This window comes from Onychomys torridus, chromosome 13 (assembly GCF_903995425.1).
Source record: "Onychomys torridus chromosome 13, mOncTor1.1, whole genome shotgun sequence".
NCBI classification, from domain to species: Eukaryota; Metazoa; Chordata; class Mammalia; order Rodentia; family Cricetidae; genus Onychomys; species Onychomys torridus.
In genome coordinates this window covers 32,850,691-32,875,273 of record NC_050455.1, presented here as the reverse complement: position 1 = coordinate 32,875,273, position 24,583 = coordinate 32,850,691, and the positions used below count along the sequence as shown (strand labels likewise).

General features: G+C 37.9%; 1 protein-coding gene across 1 annotated transcript; it reads left to right on the top strand.

Moving 5' to 3' along the window:
• The first annotated feature begins 1,315 nt into the window (after nucleotides 1-1,315).
• On the top strand, nucleotides 1,316-18,422 carry C13H5orf46 (chromosome 13 C5orf46 homolog). The gene is made up of 4 exons (XM_036205324.1): nucleotides 1,316-1,424; nucleotides 7,872-8,037; nucleotides 14,395-14,453; nucleotides 18,077-18,422. The coding sequence occupies exons 1-3, from the start codon at nucleotides 1,355-1,357 to the stop codon at nucleotides 14,450-14,452; spliced, it is 294 nt and encodes a 97-aa protein (XP_036061217.1). The 5' UTR covers nucleotides 1,316-1,354; the 3' UTR covers nucleotide 14,453; nucleotides 18,077-18,422.
• The last annotated feature ends 6,161 nt before the right edge of the window (nucleotides 18,423-24,583 follow it).

The window sequence follows — 24,583 nt, the reverse complement described above, 5'->3', positions numbered from 1 at the left end:
AAATAAAGAATAGCAAAAATCAGCTGAGCCGTGGTGGCCCATGCCTTTAATCTCAACACTCAGGAGGCAGAGCCAGGCGGATCTCTGTGAGTTCGAGGCCAGCCTGGTCTACAGAGCAGGATAGGCACCAAAGTTACACAGAGAAACCCTGTCTCAAAACACCAATATATATATATATATATATATAGCAAAAATTAAACACCTAAACCACAAACTGCCATTTAATAAGTGTGCTGATGAACAGATAGTACTGAAAAGATGAAACACAAAAGCCAACAAATATGTATTTCAAATGTTCAATGTCCTTAACCATAAGGCAATATAGATTAAAATAATCTCTTTGATATTCCATCTCACTCCAATCAATTTGGCCATGGAAGGACAACAACTGACAGCAAACATCAATAGGAATATGGAGAAAGAGGAAACCTTTATTCACTGTGGGTAGGAGTGTAAACTAATGCAGCCAATATGGAGGTTCCTCCGAAACAATTCAAAGGAGAACTACTGTATGGTTTAGCTTTACTATTGTTGGGTATACACTCAAAAGACTATATATGGTACCAGAGAAGTATGTGTACATTCATGTTCACTGCTGCTGCACTATTCACAATATCTAGGAAACAGATGACTATCCACAGAAGCCTGAATATTGAAATGTAGCCTGCTAAGGTGAAATGAAATTGTGAGGTTTCTGGACAGTGGAAAGAGAATATTATATCAATAAGGTACTCTAGTCTCAGAAAGACAAAATTCACATGTTCTGTCTCATAAGAAAATCTAAACTTTTTTTTTTGGGGGGGGGGCTGAGATTGAACCCAGGGCCTTGTGATTGCTAGGCAAGTGCTCTACCACTGAGCTAAATCCCCAACAAAATCTAAACTTTTAATGCTTATATAAATGTAAAGCAGCGGTTGTGGGGGTGGGGTAATCTATGAAACTAGACAGGCAGCCCTGAGAAAGAAACAAGAAGTTATGAGAAAGCAGAGGTAAAGACAAAAGATCACATGTAACTTGAAAATTGATGAAAGGCTATTAGGCTGGAATGAGGGAGAATGGAGGGATAGAGAAGAGATCAAAAGAAATGACAAAGGCAAATTTTGTTTGAAAAATACCTAAATGAAACCCAATTCTTTGTAAGCTATTGAAAATTTTTAAAAAAGAAAGAAATTGCTCTGATTTTGAAAGATAGGGCAGAGCCTATTGTTGGAGATCTCAGAGCAAGCTGTTCAGACATCTTGTGCAACAGCCTAAATTCCACAGCAGATGACATCACCACAACTGTCCTATAAATGGAGCAAAGATTCAGGTGCATCTACGCAATTTATCTGCACCAATACCCAGGTCAACAGGAATGGCTGTCTCGGTTCTTCGGCTGATGGTTGTCCTGGGACTCTGTGCCCTAATCCTGACAAGCCAGGCAGGTAAGTGTTTCGGATCACAGCCCAGAAATTTTGCCATAGTTAGCAGTAATGGGTGGAAGCTGGCACAGAATATAAAGGGGAGGGGCATTTTGGCGTTGCAGAAAGAACATTTGGCAGGGAGGTTGGAAACACATCTAATGCAGAAAGCAGTTGTATGAAGATTGATTTTGGTTGTATCCTGCATCCTCAGTAAATTTTGAAGTTTGGAATGAATCCTTTCTTACATTCTTAAATGATGAAGTGATACTATTATGTTATAAATTCACTGAGAGGTGTCAGTGGGATGATTTGATGATTATAACTAATAATATTTAATGATGATGAAGATATCATTTTCAGTAGCATCCTATTGTGGTTCTACCACTAAAGAGAAATGTATATTTGGGCATGACATTTGAAACCTCTATATGTGATACAAATAAGAGACATTAATTGCTAACAGTCTCACAAATGTATCATGAAATTTAAACAAAAGTGGCAACAGTCTTGAATAGTGCCTGCTTGATAAAAATCACTAAATGAATATTAAATGTTATTGTTATTATGTATAAATTATTTTTAAGTTTGAAGACAGTTTTATTAGAGTTAAAATGAAAAAACACCCCAGGTAGTTTGTATATATCGGCATATATATGTGTGGTGTGGTGGTGGTGGTGGTGGTGGTGGTGGTGGTGGTGGTGGTGGTGATGTGTGTGTGTGTGTGTGTGTGTGTGTGTGTGTGTGTGTGTGTGTGTGTATGAATATCTCAGTTTGTATATCTTAGCTAAGGAAAAATAAGTAATCTTATTTAGGTTACCAGTGTGGAAATCAGCTACATGGTGGCTGGCAGACATGGGGCAGGGAGGCATCTTAAGAAAAGAAGTTAAGAAAGCCCAAAGTATAAGAAAAACCCAAAGACATGGAAAGGTGCATGCTTAATATAGAGATAGAAGAAGATGAAAAGTTATACTTTCTGAGTACTTCAGACAATCTGGCCAACTCATCATACTGCCTGCCTGTAACCTGCTGGAGGTGGGAATTCTGGGAAGAAAAAGTACAGCGCTATTAAAGTGAAACTTATTGCACCTTTGGCATGGATTAAGGTGAACTCACCTTCCTTCTTTGGAAGGGGTGGTCCCTTAGCCCGGTGATTACCTGGCACAAATGGATATATTGGGTCTCCACCCAGGCCAGAAATTCTGTTCTCTTAACCAAAAGTGTCTTACATTAATGGACCTTTATTACTACTCCCTACTAACCTAAGAATCATTAGGAACCATATCAGGGATCAGAGACTCCCAAACACTTCTGGCATCTTTGGCCTCTGCTAAAGATGTGGTTGCTAAGAAACCCAAATACATTTCTTGCTTTTATCAGAGAAAGAACTGAGTACTTCTAGGTTTTTGTGCTGTTGTTTGTAGTAGTTGTTGTTGTTATTTAACCTTACTTAGCCAATTTCTACCCCTTGTTCTCATTACTCATGCTATAGAAGACCTCTAACTCTGAATTCCTTTATGGAAGTGTGGCAATGATCAATCCAGCTTCTTATAGCTGAAAGAGGTGATTGGGTATAGCAGTTAGGGTACCACTTTAGTGGGTCTATTTAAAAGACCCCAAATGAACCATGTTTAGAGAGGAAAGGAAGTCCTTGATTAGTGCCTAGAAAGACATGTGAGAGAGAAGACATGAGGAATTAGCATTGCAAGCCCTAGACAAAGAACCAGGAAAAGCCATACTTCTAAAATCCCCAAGTCAAAGCCTACTAGAACATCTTGATGGTCTCACCAGAGAATGCATCCATTGGTCTGGTTCTTGTTTTTCTTTTTTTCTTTTGGCCTCTGGATTGGACTAAAGTGTGATTAACTCAGGATGTGCTTTCAAGTACTTCAGTTAACTGAGTGGCTAGAAGGACAGTGTGAGGTTCTTCCCAGATGGCTTCTAGAGTAGAAGAGAGAGAGAGAAAAAAAAAAAGAAACTTAATCATCCTATGTTTTTCAGTTGAAGACAACAGTAGATTGATCCCACCTCTCTTTGCTGCAAGTAGACAGTTCAGCATTAAAATTGAGCCAACATCCTGACATCTTCTATCTTGAGTGACATTTCCCTTACCATGAAGAAAAGCATTAGTGAGACTGATTGTCTAAGTAGCGTCTCCTATACACTTAAGCATAATGTCTGTGAGTGTGATTCTGCGAACAGTCAACCAACATGCATCTTAACCTTTGGCTGTACTATTCTGTCAGGTGTATAAGACCAAACAGATAGTCAAAATGAATCACTTTCATTTTGTTTCAAGGCCAGTTGAGGTTCTGATCCTCAGGGGTCTCTGAGGATTGCAAGGAATTCCAGGTTCCTTTGGCCTCCCTTTTATCATTTGTCCCACCTTCTAAGAAAAAGTCGAAGGCCTTGATTGACCTTACCTTCACTTGAAAGCACTAAGGTCATTTTTTCTTCCATGTTGAACCTCCTGCTTATAGACTAGACAGGCCCATCCAATGTCATCTCCGTGGCCTCCTTGAACAAAGAGACAAGTGGCTCATCAGAGCTACAGGTCATTTCTAGAGATGTGCCAGGGGCCTAGTTGACCTGGGAGGACAAGTGGCAAAATGTTGTCTCTTTAAATTCCTCTGTCTGTCTACATGACTATAGGCTTCCATACTAGGTCCCTGGACACGCAGAAGGTCAATTACACCAGCTTGGTATTTTTAACCAGTGTGTAATGTTTAGATAAAACATAACCAAAAACAAAACATTGATATAAACCTTCATTAGACATACATTTTTGTTCTTTTAAGCCAGTTTTTGTAACTAATTCCAAGAAAGCAGATTAATAAGAGAACCCCACTGATTTAAATAGAAGTTTGACATCAACAATGGATATATATATATATATATATATATATATGTATATATATATACACATATATATATATATATGATTTTACAATAACTTTGTAAAATGTAGAAATCTATGTAAATTAAAATGCTGTGTTTTTTTCAGAATTTTATAATCACACTCAATTAAGAAATTCAGCTGAATACTTAATATAAATAAAGGCTACTCTGTATTATATTTTTAAAAAGGAAATATTTAATTATAGACCTTGATGATTTGAGATTTCTGGGTATTCCAATAGCATTTAAATTTTCCTAATATTCTAAAATGCTAGAGGAAAATGGAGCTACTTATCATTGTGTTGCTGTTTTTGATTATAATACCAATAGTAACACAAGTCAATTACTGTGAGCTTATCCTGAGTCTGATTCTGTGATGAATGGTATATACACTATGGATATATACCTATATACACATTATATACATGAACAATATATACAATACTTTTCATCCTAACAACATCACAATGTAGAAACTAAAAGACAGTGGTTAAATGTGTTTTGCAAAAGTGTGTGACTGATATTTTGATGAAAACAAAATCAGATTGAGGACCTTAAATCATGGGGCACATCGCTCACTAACACCCATGATTGCATACGGACAAAAGGACTGAGACTAGTTCCCAGTTTCTCATATCCTAATCCCCAGTTCCTCTGGAATCAAAAAGCTAGTATTTAGTTTAATTTCCCAGAGCATCTCTGTTCTCCTCTGGAAACTGTGACTCCATCACTGATTGGAATAAGGATACAGGTCTGTGAGGATGTACTAGTCCAGCACTGCATGGCAGGTACTCCACAAAGGCATCTGTTTCTCCTCACAATGAAAATAAACCCATTCCGGGAACTCTGGTCACACAGACTTGTATGTGAGAGTCACCATCTTTAGTTTAACTCACGTGAGAAGGTTCTGTGCATGCTCTCCTCTGAAAGAAACCAAACCAAAGCAAAATGGGTTCTAAATGAAAAACTCAACTGTTGGATGAATGTGTGTTTGATTATTGTCTTTTATAAACCCCAGACTAAAAAGCCTGTCAAATATTTGATTAGGACATAGTAAATAATAAATGCTTACAGAATTTAATGCCAATTTTTCCTAATAGTTTCTATTTTAGAATATAACATAGATCACACATTTTTTCATCATTTAGTAGCCCTAAAAGAGATGTGGCTACATGACCTTCAACTGAATCTAGGAGAAATACTTTATGAGTCAAAACTTGTAGTGAGAATGCAGGAGAGATATAAGACCCGACTGTGTATCTTAAAAATCATTTTTATGTAAACAACGTTTAATGTTGATCTTAAAAGCCCATCGGTGGTGGCACACACCTTTAATCCCAGCACTCAGGAGGCAGAGTCAGGCAGATCTCTGAGTTCCAAGCAAGTCTGGTCTACAGAGTGAGCTCCAGGACAGGCACCAAAACTATACAGAGAAACGCTGTCTCAAAAAAACAATACACACACACACACACACACACACACACACACACACACACACATATATATATATATATATATATATATATATATATATATATATATATATCTTAAATTTCATAAACTTACAGAGTCAGGAGCAAGATAAATTCTTAAGTTCTTAAACATCACTTAAATGGACTTTTCTGTAATTCTTATTTGGTGCCTCAATAAAATACTTAAAATTGACTTTCTTATAAATTTGAATTTTTAAATAAACAATGAATTATTGTGATTTTGATACTGTCCTAGATAGCACATTTATCAGTTTTATCCTAAAAATAACCCGATGTTCAACTGAAATTGAACAATGCATCCAGTATTTTTTTGTAGAGTCTAGCAACATCATAGTTCTGTTAATAAAATGAAAAGATAAAGGCCCTACATTATCTTATTATCAAGATTCAGGGGGAAGGCAGGACAATGTAGTTTATATTACTCTCCCAGACCTTTTTATCTCATGAAAATGAAGAACAGTAACACTCAAAATACACATGTGAGTCCTATAGTCACCATGCTTTCTTTTCTTGGTTTTGCATAGCCTTGTGGCCCTCAAATATAATCAGTTTCTCCAAGCAATAAGCTAAAAATTGCATAGGTTAAAGCATTATCCAGGGAGGAAAATTACACAGCATTTGTAAAATCATTGTTCATAAAATTAATAGGTTATATAAAATGACAGAAATTATTTATCATTTATCTCCTGTTCATTCTCATAAATAAAGTGCAGCTTGCATGCTTTTCCTGCAAAGAGCACACAGTTTTATCACAGAATACTGTAAAAATCTAGATTTTGTTATCAGACAAACATGACCTTGGATTATATTTCTATCACGTGGTAATTCTTTCTCTTTGAAACAGCTTTGGAATCTCTGTACAACTCCATTTCTTCAACTTTGAATTGGCTTAGTAATTTTCTTACTTAATGGAATTGTGAGGAAAAAAATGACAGTTCATGTGTACTACCTGTTAGAGGTATTGCACAACAAAACTATGCATGAAAATTTTTATCTACCTTATGTATATTACCATTGACATGGAAATCATGTGAAAACATTAGTATTTTATATTATGTGGTCAGCTAGGTTTTCTGTATCTTGAACCAGACACTAACATTAGTGTAATGTAATGTAACAACTTATTGTTCAACCTATACATAAGAGCATCTCTTGGTCCTCATCAGAGAAGCCTCTACTTGTAGTAGATGACAATTAACACAGAGACACACCTCACCACACACACAACTTGTCAATATGTAGAGAACAAAAGACTGTGGAGTGCTCAGCCCCAAATAGAACATTCCTATCACACCATTCTTCCCCAAGAGTCTGGGAATCTTCATGGAAAAGGTCTTGGAAAGATTGTAAAAGCATGAAGTGATTGATAACATCAAGAAAACATTGATTTTCAGACACACCAGGGCAGATACACATATAAACCCACAGCAATTGTGACAGCACAAGACCTTCACAAGTCCAGCAAAATAAAATCTCAGTCTAGAAGAGGGAGGATGGACATGCAACTCCACTGGCTGAGGAACTCTTGGTACTTGATAGCTACTGAGAGAAGTCAATATTCTTTAACACCTCACCTTGATAGGCTGACCAGACACCAGGAAAAGTCCAAGTCCCAAAACTAGCAAGGAAACATAAATTGGACTTGATGGGGAGAGGAGAAAAAGAATCTCAAAGATGGATGGGAAGGGATGGGAAAGTGCAAAGGACGGTAAGCAGGGGAGCTGGAGTAAAGATGCTCAAAATACATTGCATGAAATTCGCAAGGAATGAATAAAAAAATCTCCCAAAAAGAAAAATAAAGCTACCTCTGTGTGTTTTGTTGTCTTGGTAACCAAATATAGACATTGTCTACCTAAATACTTATGTCTGTTACTCATTTGTTTTTAGAAATAATGAGATAATGTTGTAAAGGATTCAACCAGACAAGCACTGGCTGCTCAGGGACAGGAAGATGTAACTAATGAGTTGGTACCAGGTGGATACCCAGGAGCTCAACAGCTCCTGTATGAGAAACAGATTTTCCTTTTTGGTTGCTAAGAATCACATCTGATAATTTTTTCTGTTGATCTTTTGTTTTCAGATGACAACCCAAAGGAAGATGAGAACCCAGATGAGAAATCAGATAACAAGCCAGATGACTCCAGTAAAAAACCAGAGACAGAGTTCCCCAAATTTTTAAGCCTCCTGGGTTCAGAGATCATTGAGAATGCAGTGGATTTCATCCTTCGCTCCATGTCCAGAGGATCGTAAGTACTGAGATAATCTTCGATCTTGCCAGCATCCCTGTAGATAATGAGCACACTCATGAAATGGAACAAATGCATTCACTTTTCCTTGAAAAAAAAAAATGTTTTCCTACCTTGCAGGGCATTTACCCATCAACCCCACAGTTTCCCAGTTTTCTTGAGTGCGAGCAGCAGGAAATATTAGATAGAAGGATTTAGATTGTGGAGATAAACAGATAGAAAATAAAGGATAGCCTCGAGAGGGCCTCGAACCTATTCCAACAGACCATGACTGTCTCTGCCCCAGGGTATTAATAGAGAGACTAGGGGGTGGAGCAAAAGACCTTCCTCCAGCACAGCCAAGAGCAGATCATCTCAGACACCTGCACTCAGGCCCATGTTCCTAATCATCTTCTCTATGCAGACAACCTGAAAATGGGCTCCCACACTACCTTAAGTTACATTTTACATATGAATGAATTGCCCTGAATTCTAGGGTGAGAGTGCTCCCTTCAGATCCTCCACACAGTATTTTTAAATCTCAGGGTCATAATAGGAGGTCAGAAGGATACAGAACCAAGAAATGGAAAACAAGGTCTCCCTTGGGGAGTCAGCCCAGGCTGGTAGACTCAGCCAAGGCAGGTCCAGTCCCCTCCTCCCTACACCAAGGCTGAGCAAAGTGTCCCAACATAGGCCCCAGGCTCCATAAAGGAGGTGGGAATGGGGGGGTGGGAGGAGGGTGGATGGGGAATCCCGTGGCTGATATGTGAAATTAAGTTAATTATAAAATAAAAGTATTTTAAAAAAAGAATTTGTACTGTATCAAGCTGATAATAGAAAAAATAAAATAAAGTAATAAAAAAGTAGTCATGTTCAGTATTTTAAAAAAAAAGAAATAAAAAACAAGTTGTGGTCTTTCTAATGTTCTCAGCCTGCTTCTTAATACCCCTTAGATTTGACATATTTTGGATTTGACATGACCTCTCCTTATTCTTCAGAATTCTTTCAGTCTGCACCCCTGCAAGTTACTGTTTTTAATTCATTTTCATCTAGAAACCTAAGCATGGTTTGACAGAACTCTGATTAATTCCCTACCAGTTTCACAATACAGTGGATAATTATGTTTGATTTAGTCTTCCTGCATTCCATAGTATAGCCACCCAAAAGGCAAGGCTAAGAGTGCAGGTTTTAACAAGCTTTCTGGGTAATTCTTATACAAAAGGCACACATAACCAGAGCAGAGCCCAAAATTCTACTGAACATTGAAGTTCTGTTCATATTCTATTTAAACATAAATTCTCAGATTTTCCTGGGGTAAACTCAACCAGCAACAAATGAGGAGCCATTTTTATAAAGGAGTTGTTGGTTCTCTTCTTGTAGACTTTGATATGCTTAAAATCTATGTTTTGTTGTATAGGATTCTGTATATGAGCCTTCTCCATACATTGTTAAAACTCAAAGATGATTCTATTTTATTGTTTCATTTCCTTTTGTGGAAGTCTTATTTGCATATGTTGCCTCCTCATTATTATTAATAGAAACAAGAAGAAAAGATATAAGAAACAGTAAGTAAAACATTTGATATGTGCAAAATGCAAAATAGCTAATAATGTCACCTACAAGGCATAGCAAAGCAAGGAGGCAAAATAATTACTTCTCCTTCGCTGGGAAAGTCCCCTTATGCAAAATGTCAAACATGCCATATTGGTGAAATTATTAAGGCTACTCCACGTAGTTAAAAAGGAGGTTTATTTTGTGGGGTAGCTTACAAATGAAGGGATAGGATGCAGAGTCTGGGAAAGGGATGGTGCAGTCTGGCAGTGTACTCTGGAGAACTCTGCTCGGTCTACCTCCAGCGTCCAGGGTCCTGGAACCAAGAGAGGCCTCGCCTCTTGATCCTGGGTCTTCAGCATCCTCTCTCAGCCCCGCCTTGTAGGCATGACTATTACCGAAGGCTCAATGGGAGTTGGAACTTCCAGGCCAAGGCTGGGATGGCTATCCACTACATCTCCCCCTTTTGTCTAAATAAGAAGGTTCTAACCTAATACAAGACTATATACAAAGAAATGGTTATCAAATATTGTCCAGGAGTAATGAGGGATAATGACCTAGATAAGTTGGAATTACAATCAATATAAACAATATCAAGCAAAAAACATATACTAAAATCCAGGGAAGTCTAGAGCATGGGTAGGTAGCATGTTACAAATATCATTTCAAAAGGTGTCCTATCCTAAAGAACCTGAGTCTAATATATTTTAGCTAAGATAATATATATATATATATATATATGTTAAGTTGTAACTATAACTGTTAGTCTTCAACCTCATCAAAGACCTAAGAATGAATATATAATAATACCTGAGAAATGGGAGAAGGATGCAAGCAACTTTCGGGAGTCTTGCAAGAGTAGACAGAGACATTTGGCAGCCTGGACAGTCACCTAATGTTTCTCAGCATTGTTGGTGTATTCAAATTGGCTACAGGCCTAGAGTGTCTGACAGACTGTTTTTAGAAGCAGGAATTCTGAAAGACCATCTTACCCAGTCTTGGCAAAGTACAGTGGTCGCTTTCCATGTGGCCCGCTTGTCCAGAAAGGACAGCATTTGTATTGTCAGCAGTTGAGGCAAGGGCAGTTCTTTGTCCAGTAGGCCATTTTGTGCCAAGAAGACAAACTTCTAAATGGAAATGTCTTAGAAGCCCAACATTCTCTCAGGATCAAATTGGTGTTGCCAGGAGCAATTGTGTCTCATGTCAACAGAATTTTAAGTTATTTAAATGCCATATTTTCTAGGTCCATGAAGTATTTGAAGATTACCTATCCATCCGACCTATGTAAATATAAATCTGGATAACCTAACTAACATAATTATAGAGATGACAAGCATAGATGACAATAAATCTATAATTCTTATCTACCTAAATAACCTAAGGACTAAGGCTTTATGTAAACAAGGCAAACAGTCTGTAAGCAAATGTACAGTAAAAGGACAATGACTTTAAAATTGTGATAATACATAAAATATCTTTAACAGAGGTAGAAATGTATAGTGCAATATGTGATATGATAATAATCCTAAATATATATCAGTATATAGAATATCTTAAACAGAAGTAGAACATAAATACAGTATGACATATAAATTTATATTTGTATCAATATACAAATATTTTAAATAAGAGTAAAAATATGTGTACATTATAACAAACATAGTTTTGTATTTGTATTAATATACAAATTATCTTAAACAGGAATAAAAAAAGTTTATATTTGTATCAACATATAAGAATTTATAACAGTGTAAATTATCTAAGGCTGTCATTGTATTGCCCTGAAACTTTACTATCAGTTCCATTAAGGACTTGTAGGTTCTGAGCTCGGAAATGTTAACTCTGTGCCTATACTTCTCACCATATTTAGAACAGATTCCTGCTTTGTGATATTAGAGCCTTTAATGAGGTTGTGCATGCTGCCTTAGAGTTCCCTTCTGCCTGAAATGCTCTTTGTATTCTCACTGCTTGCTCTTGTAGCTCATCTTCAAGCTCCTCCTTAGAAAACAATTCTGTTATTCTCTTATTACTATTCTCTCCCTCCCTGTTCACTGTTCTCTGTCACTTTGCTTTGAGATGGTATAATATTACTTATAACAGTCTAAAATTATTTCTTTGTACTCATGTAGCTTAATGGAACACAGAAACCAGATAGGTCAATATAATACCATAGCATATTTCTCATGGTGTCAATCAGTAAATGATTATTCATTTGATGAAATAGTTAAGGAAAAAGATCTCAGAGATTATACTTAAAACCCACCTATTTCAAATCAGCTATGGAAACCTAAAGGGTTTTTGTTCAAAGACAAAATATTCCTTGCTCAAGCAATCAGATGTACTTGAGGATGGAGTCAGGATGCAAAACATCACAGAGTTGCTGTACAAAGGAAGAACACCATGGGTGTTACGGAGGTGCTGCATAGGAGGAGGCTTCCAAAACAATCAATTCTAGGGCCTTAATATGTGAAAAGCTGGGATGAAAATTGTGAAGAACAAGATCTAGTCTATAAATTCCTTCTTAAAAAACCTCCAGTCCTTAAGGTTAGATAACATGAGTTGATACAAAGACAACTATAAATGCCTACCAAGATGAATTCTATCTGAATATAAAGGATTACTTCCTGAGTAGGCAATGGGGCAAATGCCCATAGAAAAGTGTTTGGGAGAAATGTGAATTATAATTTAGAAAGTTAGCAAAATTAGATAGCTAGTAAATTTAGATATTTAATAAGAATAGATAAATATAAATATGCACAAATTCCTGATGTCATCATCAAAAATAAAAAACCCACAAATTTGCTCATTCATTATCATTGCTGAAACTCTTCCATGAATTTCTATTGCCTACCCAGTGAAGCATAAACCTCAGTCTACCTAGGTGGTAAAGGTCTATTCATGATGTCCTGTCTTTCCTTTTAATTCCAGCAACTGTCTCAGCAGACACCTAAGCCTGAACCACTGATAATATGTGTATGAACTCTCAATGTCTTTGCATAAGCTTTTTCTTTCTCTGCCATCAGTTCAGCCTGAAATCTACCATTCTTTACTTATTCAACAAACCGAATCACTTTCTAAATCCCAATTCAAAAACAAGCTCTGAGAAGTTACAGACTCCTACAATTACAAAATTCAGGACTTTTTTGTTTTGTTTTGCAATTTGTAATTCATAATACCTTGTGTTATGGGTGCAAAGCATCTGCTTTCATATTAAAGGGAATAAGGAACCATTTATTCTGGAGCCATTATGAGTCACCATGGCCCGGGAACACAGACTTAGGTAACCCCAAATTCCATGTTCCAACATGAAGGCAGATTTATAAATTTTTTTATAATTTTACAGAGTAGAAGTCATAAATCAAGGCAAGTTTAAAACATTGATGTGTACATCACAAAGGCAGGTACACTGAGATGGGAGAACCTATTCTGTAGGCTCAAGATGCTATCTGATGACATTCTCAGCTTTTCAATTGGTAGAAACTAGTGGTCTTCTAAATTAATAGATTCCAAAATGATTTAGTATACTGTCACAAGATAATAGTTCACATACAGGGTGGGGGAGTGAGGAGGGTAATAAGTAATGGCTGTTCTGAAAGGCTAGAACTAGCTCAAGATAAAGTAATTTGCCTCTGGAACTGCAAGATTCCAATCTCTCCACAATACTGAAATTCTCATTAACCAGTCAGTCTCTGCAGACACAGACTCGTTTTGGGAGTTTCCATTCACAGCCAAATGCAGCTTCTTGTCAGGAGCAGTCATTCTCAATATGGATCTGTATGACAGTATTCCCATGTTTGTTTTAAATGACTGGTTCCTGAGTGTGTCCCTGTTCTCCATTAATCTACAGTCTATTCAAAAATCATGTTTACATCATCTTTCATCTTCTCAAAAACTACCCTGGTTTTCACCCAGCCTATGAACTATAGAGGGCAGTGTGCCTGACATTTAGTCATCACTCTACAGAAATCAGTTTTGAACTTTGCAATCTATCTGCCATGTGTTGTGAAAATGTGGTTTCATCTTCTTTTTGTTGTTTTTTTTTCACTTGTAAAAGAATTATAAAAATCAGTAAAACAAATACACTCAAATTCATATTATATGTTAGATCCCATTTTAAATGCTAGCATAATACATATACATATGTATTATGTACATTATAATATGTATGTGTATGTGTATAGCTAACATACATACATGCATGGCTAGCACTATATATACATACATATATAAGCATACATATATACACACAATGAATACTACTTATGGGGTTTTGTTTATTAAAGGACCACTAATAAGGTTGCTACTGAGTTCAGAGAAAATTATGCCCAAATACTTTGTTAACTATCAACTATTGCAGAAAACTTGGGTCTTACTTCACTTTCATATAAGAAAATCTGGAACAGGAAATTATGCCTCCACTATGAGAAAGCTTAGTTCTAGGCACAGCAGCACAGGCTTTTAACCCAGACTACTTGACATGCTGAGGCTAGAGGATCACAAGTGTGAGGCTAGCCTAGGGAACAAGTGAGACTCAATTTCAAAAAAAAAAAAATAATAATAAAAGTTAAAATTTTAAGTTTAAGGAAATTAAGCAAGAAAAGGGGAAATGACACAGTGTGTAGTGTGCTCCTGCTAACAATCCCGTAAGTCTGCATAGTGTGCCCCTGCTAACAATCCTGTAACTCTGCATAGTGTGTTCCTGCTAACAGTCCCTAAATTTGCATAGTGTGCCCCTGCTAACAATCTGGTAAGTCTGCATAGTGCGCTCCTGCTAACAATCCCGTAAGTCTGCATAGCTCCTGATTTTTTTTCCTTCTCTTTTTCAAGAAGTTTTATGGAACTTGATGAGGACCCTGGACAGCCATCTTCAAAAGTGACCTCCTAAGGTAATTTTAACTTATACTTTACAGGTAAAATAATAGCATTTTAGAGGTAGAAAGCAGAAGTTTGGATAATCATAGTCATAGATTTTTGGGAACTCATGCATAGTTATAACCATTAGGTAGGGCTTTTTGGTTACTTCTTTGTCCTAATTGTAGTTTGTTTCTACAATTACATTGAAATTTTTGTATTGTTCTCATCTTACTTGTCAACTTAGCAGGCGGCTCTTAAGGGAGGAAGCCAAAAGTGGCATGAAACAATGAACAATGAGGATGAAGAGTTTGGGTTCCTGCTACAGTTCTCCTAAGAACCTGCTGTTAGATATCTGTCCCTTGACAAATGCCTGACATACTCAGGTTATAAAAAGAAGTCATTTATTTTGGCTCTCAGTTTTCAAGGTTTCATTCTCCAATGCACTGGTGCTATTGGGCCAATAATGAGGGCCTCATTACAGCAGGGGCTTGTGAACCCTTCAGCTCATGGCTGAGAAGAGAAAGAGGAGCAAATCAGAGTCTTATGATCACCTTCTGGTCACACTCTCAAGGCTGCAGATGTTTCACCACTTCCAGTAGCACTGAGCCAGCGATCAAGTCTCTCACATCTGGGCCTTTGGTCCTACACATACAAACTCAAGCTTGCTTTGTACAAGTCTACCTGTGAAATAAGAGGGCCATGCACCCTTAAAAAAAATAAAATAAGGACTCATGCCGTCATAGCGTTAGTCTGTCATGGCAAGAATGGAATATGCTGTGTTTAATCCATGAAAAAAGCATCAGCAATTTCTCTGTCACACACCCACCCACCCACACACCTATCTCGTTTATGTACAAACCATATGGATTGAGTTCCCAGAACTCCCATTCTTTCTTTACTCAATTATCTCCTCAGAACTTAGGTTGGGATATAAAAACAAACATTTTAGAGATGGCAACGTAGTATCAGTACCTGACTTGAAATGAGTTACTGCTCCATTTTAAGTGCTAGATATATGCCTAATTTATAGTCTCTGTGAAGACAAACATCATTATCTTACATTTCACGAATGAGGAGATGAAGGCATGGGAACAATTGTTGATATGGCCATATTAATTAGGAAGGAGGAAAAGACTAGAAATGAGTCCCATGCCAGAATATGCGTCCTATAGCTAAGCCGTATATCACGGCTAGAGAGCAGAAAATGGCATAGGAGGATGCAGCTGAGGGTAATGATTAAGCCATGATGCACGTTAAAATGAAACACTTCCCTCTTAGTGAGTTGATTTGCGTTATGTACACCTCCAGAAATTATGGCCTTTCCCAACTTCTGTTGTTATCTAGGCTGGGAAAGTTCCTTTTCTCTACTGGTTTCATTTCATAATTTAGGTGTGGCCAATGTGAGATCAGAAAGCCACTCTTACATTACCCTAGAACATAGCCTACTCTTTCATGAGCTTTGATGGATGGAAATAAGGCTTGGGCATCATAATCAAGATATGCCTGACACACATAATCCCGACTCTTGCTCAAAGCTAGATAAGCTTCTAAAAACACTTGTGTGTTCATGTTTCCATTTCCTCCTCAGAGAAGAATTTTCCTCTGTTTCAAGTGCCCAGGACTTTGTCTTCACTCAAGCTGCTACAGTACATCTGGAATCATTTGTGCCCATATCCCAAATCCTTGAGGGCCAACCTGGGCTTCAGTGTGGGCGTAATAAAGTAGATGAGGCATTATGGAGGAGTCATAAGTCGGTTGGCATCATGATAATACAAGTTCAACCTGTACTGTGGACACCTGCTGTCTGTACCTCCATGGGCAGATAGGTGGCTCCACCTCCTGCAGCCTCATTTATCTCCTTTTGAACTTGAAACACTAGAGGGATGAAATGGTTTCAGACTGTAATGGAATGATTTCTTTTTTAGCTACCCACCAAAAAAAATCTTGAAGAGATAGATTTCTGAATGAACTCTAGATCCCTTAATGATCTGCGAGGAATGGTTCAATATGGCAGTGTAAAAAAAAAAAAATAAGCAAACAAGTTTTGATAAATGGACAACATGGTCACTTATGGGTAGCCAGCCCTTCATGGTCAGTTGAAAAGTTTTGGTTCTATGATAATTGTCTTATCTAATCAAAAAAAGTCATCACTTTACAATTAAATGATTCACAGCAATGTCTGTTTCTCTAGCTTGGAAAATTTGGCCAAATTTCTATTTGTCTCTTAAATTATGATATGTAGACTAATAAATATCCTTAAAATGAGCTGGAGAGGTAGCTCAGCAATTTGAGTGTTTACTGCTCTTCAAAGGATTGTTTGGTTCCCAGCTCCCATGTGGGGCATCTCACAAGTATCTGACTCCAGCTCCAGGGCAGCCAAGAATTCTAGCCTCCCTGAACACATGCATGCACACACAGAGAGACATACGTATACAAATAAGTAATAAAATGAATCTTTTTAAAAGATATACAATTCCAGGTAATTGATAGAGGATCAATAGGTGTCCTATGTTTCTCTAAGTAATGTGTTTAGCACAATTTACCACATTTTTTTACACACTCCTTTAAAGAGTATTTATTCTACTCCAATTAGGCGTTAAACTTTGTCAGTGTTGTCATTAGGAAACTCATCACCTGTGCAAGCACTGTGCTCAGTGCATTCTGAGCACTTGCATGTAAATGATAGGTAGCTGTGAGAAGGCTCGGGCAATGTCTTGGGACAGAGCAACAAGGAACCCCTGGAGGAGGGGTGAGTATGACAAGGGCTTTACAAAGAAGGTGGCCTATCTACACACAGTATCAGGGGATGGAGAGAGAGCAGTATAGAGATCAGAAAAAGAATGCTGCTCCAGCAATTGAACACTTGATTAATCTGAGATCCCCTCAGCCTCTGCTCCTCCACACTGATGTGACTTCTGCTAGGCACAAGGTTTCCAAAAACTTTTAACTCGTATTGCCCTGAATTACTTGAAGCCACTTAGATTCAATTTGTCTCCTCTTATATCTTAAGTCGTTGGACATATTTGGCTATAAACTGCCTTTTCTCAAAAACAAATGATAAACCTCATTAGATAACTAAGATCTTCAGACAAAGTAGTGGATGAGAATGTCCTTTATTAATTTGTTATTTTTATGCACATTACTTGGGTTAAGAAAAATACATATTTTGCACATACAAAGTCTTGTCCTTAGATTTACTATATCATACCTAAAAATAAGTAAATTAAATGGAATGTTCTGATGCAACTAATGATCATAATTAAAGTTCGGCACACTATTGCCTCTCCTCGGGTCAGCTTGCTCGCCTCCAATCATAAGATGTATATGATTACTGTGTCTTTCCCATCTGCCAAGCATCCAGGTCACAGTGACAGTGATGTCTCTGTTCATCCTTAAGTTTATTCTGCTTGCATCCCATCCTCACCCTTGGTGCTGAGTTTTTGCTTATCTCCCTTGGGGGTTTTTGTTTGTTTTTTGTTTGTTTCTGTTATTGTGCTTAATTATTTTCTCAAACCTCTTTGACAGTTGATTTTATCATGAATCCTCTCATGCTTTAAAGTACAGAAGTGTTAACATTTTAAAGAAAAGGTAGAAAGTCGTCACTCTGTAATGTCGGAATGTCAGTTGCTCACTTCTCTCTATCTGTGTTTTGAAGGGCACACCCATCTGGCAGCTGGACAAAGCAAGGACAGCCAGATCCTGAACATACAGTACTGTTTCCTAAAGTCGTCCACAACCAGAGACCTCAAGTCAGCTCCCAGCAAGTTACTGGGAACGTATCCCCAGTTTCAGACAAATATAATTCGAGCTTTTTGACCTTTCATCCCTCTTTCCACAAAGCCGGGGAGAAGCATCCTCTTAGAGTTACAGAATTACATACTCATACTTGGCTTGACAGAGATTTTTGCTGTTCCTGGCAATTTTCCCTGGCATCTTCAATTTTGTAATGAAGCAAAAAAATGAGATTACACGTTACAAATACAAATGTACATAAGCAAATTCAAGGCTTCTTTATATATATATATATATATATATATATATATATATATATATATATATATATACAATATACATGTAAGGTAACATACTCTAAAAGATAAAGTAACACATTAAAAATTAAAAAGCCGGTCTGGCGGTGGTGGTGCACACCTTTAATCCCAGCACTCAGGAGGCAGAGCCAGGCGGATCTCTGTGAGTTCGAGGCCAGCCTGGGCTACCCAGTGAGTTCCAGGACAGGCACAAAGCTACTCAGGGAAACCCTGTCTTGAAAAACAAAAAAAAAAAAAAAAACAAAAACAAACAAACAAACAAAAAAAAACAAATAAAATTAAAAAGCCAGTATGTAGTAAAAAGAGGATTTAATTCTTGCTCCAGAAACTAAGTTCTTAATTTCTAAACATAGGTGAGGTTTCCAATATTTACACATTTTTTAAAAAAAGTTTTCCATTCAACATATCTGAGCCTCATGTCCTGTGTTAGTGAACTCAAAACTGATCTGCTGGTCTCCCTCTTTTCGTTCAAATGTCTGTTTCTCACCCGTGGTCATTGTTCTGCTAGAATAACGGAGTGGTGAGGGGGGAAGAGTGCCGAAATTGATGAGTGCAGCCCTTTCACACCGCCACCTCCGTGCACAGAGCTGAGTCCTCAGCAGCCATCGCAGCCCACGTGATGGACACATTCTCCCAAAACTACCTAATACGTTCAAGAGGACGAGACTGAAGTCGTGGAGCAAGGTGACCATGACAAGTCTAGAATACAAATCCATTCTGTTTCCACTGCTCAGTCCACCAGATTTGCCCCTGGGTCCTGTCTTTCTCAAACATTGCTGCTTTTCCAACCCCACCCTGAATGCAGCCATTGTATTTTCAATAACGAGTACTTGTCTATCTCACTGTTTTTATTTACCTGTGGTCGGTTTGCATACAGCACAAAGAACCTTGAATGATATAGATGAATAAACCAAGATGGAATATTGAACCAGTGGAAAATGAAAATGAGTGTTGCACTTTACAGGGAATTAGGATGGCCCACTCTTTGCACCTTTTGGAAAAAGATGTCATTTTTGAATATCACATCCTTCCTAACCAAGTTACCTAAGATATCTATTAAACTCAGCATCTGACTATTACAATGTTTTCTATACCAGCTGTGCTCTTAAAATCTTTTTCAGGGTTTTTATTTTTTTTGGGGGGGGGGTGTTTGTAGTGCTGTGAGTTAAACACAGTCTTTCATACTCTAGGCAAATGTTCTTCCTGTGTGTGTGTGTGAAAGAGAGAGAGAGACAGAGAGACAGAGAGAGACAGAGACAGAGACAGAGACACAGAGGGGGAAAGAAGGGAGGGGAGAGAGAGGGGGTATGGAGAACAAGGGCAAAGTGAGAGCGAAAGTACATATACACATCTGTAGGCACCAGGAGCCGCCCGTTGCATAGAGACCAGAAGAGAGCATGCAGTCTTCTCTAGTTTTAGCATTCTCTGCTTTATTTCTTTGAGACAGGGTGTCTCCTTGAACGTGGAATTTGAGTGCTTTGGCTTGCTTGACAATCAACAAGCCCATGTGAACCACCTGTCTTTCTCTCCAGTGCTGGGGTTATAGGCCTGGGCAAGACCACACCCAGCTTGCTACTTGGGTACTGGGATCCAAACTCAGGTCCTTACCATTGCACACCAAGCACTCCTAGTCACTGAGGTGTATCCTTAGCCCCTTTTAGACTTTAATTCACTAATTTGTACCTGTGCAGTAATTTTACTACAACAATCAATGCAATATCCATGCAAGCCACTCACTTCTGTCATTCATCCTGAAGTGCCTCTTTCAGGGTAGGACTGGAAATAGGAGCAGGTACAATGTCAACTCTGGATTTGGAGTAGGGCTAAGCAGGTCCTGCTCAAGAATTCTGGAAATTCTCAGTTCTTTACAGAACATTTTCTCTTCTCTGCCTCTAGTGTTATCTACCCCACTCTCCAATAAGATCCACATAATCAGGCAGCAAATACACTCATTTTGAAAAACAAAGCTTTCTTTCATATGAATAGTGCTTTCCTTTTATGATCTTGGGGCCTCACTGAAACCTCATAATCACAGTGTGATTGAAAAGAGGTAAAGAGACTCCCTGTACTCACCTGAGTTCCAGCACAGGATACCAAAAAGCAGGAAGAGAGACTGAGTGAACACCAAAGAAGCATGTGTAACTCCAAACATAGCATCTGTGACATTGGTAGACATGGTTCACACCACTGCTATTCTGACCTTGACTCCACAGTTTGTGGGGAGGGGCATTATGCCATTCATGGAAGTGCTGGGCAGAGGAGGGCATCTACTTAAATAAAATTCAAATTGTATCCATTCTTTTGACCACTGCCCATCATTTTTTTTTCTGAGAAAAGGCTATGCTTTAGTTACCTCATGGTGGTGGTTAATCCCACCAGAGCTGCTTACCTGCCACCCCTTCTGCTATATCTCAACCTTTCTCGTTTTTTTTTTTTTTTTCTCTCCAAGCATATTGAGGCAATCTTCAAGTATTTCTAGAATGTTCTTTTTCCGGCTTGGAATTTGCTCTTACCTTTATTTAACATTTCCCCATACAGCATAGCCATGTAGCTGTGCCTTCATTTCATTAATTCCTTTCTCCAATATAACCTCAGAAAGACAGCCATAGGTTCTTGGATTTAAAAAACCCATCTCCTGGAGAGCATTTCCCATTTGGGATTATTCATTTCATTCCATCATGTCCATCTCTTAACATGGTGTTTTAACTCAATTTATTTCATTTCTTCATTCAAATGTTGTATTTTTATAGTTATGAATATGTATGTCTATATACACACATATACATGAATGTAACAATAATTAATGAAAAAAGGTCATAAATTTACAAGAAAGCAAGGGTAGGTAGAGGGGAGGCTGGGAAGAAGGAAAGGGGAGGGGTATTATGTAAATAGAATATAATCCCCCAAAATGAAATAAATCATTTTTAAAATAAAAGAAATAAATCTAAAAACATTTAAAAAAAACAAATTTAACCTTGTAAGATAGAAATTGTGATTACTACGGTCAGTGTTCCTGGCCCAGCTGTAAGCAATAAAAACAGACTCTACTAGCAAATAATTCTCCAGTAAATATTTCTCACATCCATCATTAAGGAAAAAATGGAAACCATAGAAAACTCAAGCATTATGAGTGCAAAGCGAACATCACTTCAGGTTCAACGTTGCTCTCAAGTGGCTCACACAATCTCCACACAAAGGCTAAGCATCTTACCAACCAGTCACACACAGCATGGTATAATCATGAGGCCAGTTGTGGCAATATGAGAGATGGAAGAGAATCCCTTGTGCTCCCTGGAGAGATCTGGGAGGTCTTCTCAGAGACAACAGTATTGGAGCCATATCCTGATAGAAAGTAAAGGAGAAGGAATGGGAATTCAATTGAGGCCAGGCAGGTGAGTAGTTAGACATGAGAGAAATAAGGAAACATCAGTTTAATGGAGCTGTGTCTCAGTCAGAGGGCGTATTTGAAACTGACATCTTCCTATACATCAGAGAGCAAGCACTGAGGCAAATTCCAGTTGCCATACATGTGCATTAATGGGGGATCTACATCTATTACCTTAAAAGACCCAGGCTTCATTACAACATCATTTCCAATGTGACTTTGACTACCTCTTATGGAATTTTCCTGAGGGACATGGTGGTACTTCATGAGTTAAGTGCCCATTTTCAAAAGCTAATGAATATTGTGAGAAAGACTTGGAGATATAGCCAATACCTTATTGGTTCAAATTGACACTACAGTTAAATGGTAGATTAAATCTATATCTCATGATGCAAAAGTAATTCTATGTTTATTGGATCATGATTGATGTATTATAACCATAAAAATTTAAAATATTCACTTGAGGAATTTCAATAAGTGTCTACCCACAAAATTGTCGTGTAAGATACTGAACATGTTCATTGTGGCTAAAAGTTTTCTCTTGTCAGTTGTAATCCATTTGCTTTCACTATAGATTGGCTTTCACTTTGTAGAGTCATAAGATTGATTTTAAAGTACTACATAGGTAATTCTGTCTTTAGCACTAAGACAACACTTGATAACATCTTGGGCTTAGTTGGCTTATATGGGTCCTAGGCTACCTTGGGAAATTCAAATCCATTGTTATCCCACCTCAGATTCAGATAAAGTGAGAGGGAAGCCATCTATCTGGCTTTTCCTATTGTCAGTATAGTTTGTTTGGCAACATAGGTGGAGAACACATTAACCTAAATATAAATCACTGGAAATAAAATTGAGAATAATTCATCTCCTACAATTTCTTCAAAGTAAATGCTTGGTAGAATATCTAAAGTGTGGATCATTCAGAGTTTTATCATTCATTAATAAACTTCATGGTGAGTGTTTTCATGCTCCATAGGCAGTGGTGGATGCTATATTCTGCTCGTTTTGAGCTTACCAAAAGTGGGAAACAAATCATAATCAATCATTTATGAATACAATATTCTGTTTCAAAAGGAATGTTCAGGAAGGAAATACAGTTATTCTCTTATAACCTATTACAATTGTATCTTGCCATCACAAGTGACCAAGGATATTTTTAAAAGAAGTAAGACTTGTGTTGATATATGAAGAGTAAAAGAAAGAACTTGGCAGAATGGGAAAAAAATCTCAAAGACAATGAAGAGGAGACATTTAAAATGAGGGTGTGACCTTTGTAATAGTGCTACCATGCTCTGGGCACAGAGGAAAGCCGAAGTAGCTGTAAGCAAGAACCCATAGAGTCCAGGAGTACACAATCTCACAGGTTATCCTAAAAATTTGCTTCCCAAACCTGAACCAAAGTGCTTAAGCATTAGAATGAATGTAAATACTGTTTTACATTCTGAACCTCCTCTAGGTTGATGGAGAGGCCAGAGGAAAGTGAAAGCCTGCAAGGGAGCACTTGCAAGAGATAAACAGACCAGGACAAAATAGTGCCAGTGAAGAAACAGTGATGTGGAGGAGTTCAAGAAAATAAGAGGTGATTCCATGCAGAAGTAGTAATGAGTCAGATGGGATCTGTCTGGAAGAGGGAAGTATAGATGACTGATTTATGCCCCGGCCAGCAGGGTGTCAACGGAGCCACCCACCTGTGGGAGAGAATGAAAGGACAGGGCGACACAAAGAGACAGACAGCAAGACAGTATTCTGATCAAGCCGCCAATCTTTATTTTTCTCCACATGGCTTATATAGATAGCATAAGGGGGGAAGGGGCAGGAAGGAGGGAAAGGGAAAAGGGGCGTGTAGAACATGGAAGGGGTGCAAGACATGTAAGGCAGATAGTGCAACTGCGAGACGTCGGCTAAGGTCACTGATCAGGGGCAGTATATTCTGTTGCTAGGCGGCCTGACCCTGGAATGCTCTTTACCTTCGGTTGTCATGGCACCTGACTGTGGGATGTTCTCTTATCTTGGGAGGCCTCTGGTTACTGCTCTGGGAAGGGGCTTATGAGTTGTTCTTTGGTCTAGCTAGTACTTTCTATGGTTCATGTTTGGTTCCTGACATCTTGGTCCCTAACAGATTTATGTCTCAGTATGCATGGTGGTGTCATGCAGGGAAGTGGAGGACATTGGACACAAAATTACTCAAAGCTTTCCTAGGTTGTTAGAGAAAAAAGTGGCCATGATTCTGATACCCAGCTCTTGGTTTCTACTCTTCTATCCATACAGCCTCTGTTCATGTTCCCTGCATTTGCTGAAATGACTTCAGGCACACAGATGTTTGAAAAAGCCATGTTCTCTGCATTATCAGAATATTCACTCTCCTAGTAGCTTTCCAGAACATGATTTGGCTAAGATGTCACACTGTAAGATCTTTAGATGAGTAGGCCATGTTGGTTAAACTTGTCACAGTATGTACAGTATCAATCAAAAATAAGGCAATCAATGTTCATTTATTGAATAAAATACACAAATAAAATAACAAATGACTAATAATTATTTCTTTTAGCAACACAACACAGTAGACAAGTTTACAATTGATTGAGCTACACATCTGATTAGGGGCATTGCAAACAGTGAACTTTCACATAAGTATGAAACTAAGGAGCATCTATGTCTGTGTTATGAATAGGCTTTAACATACTGAAAAATTCTTGAAGAATTTGAAGTTTGACTTATTTTACTG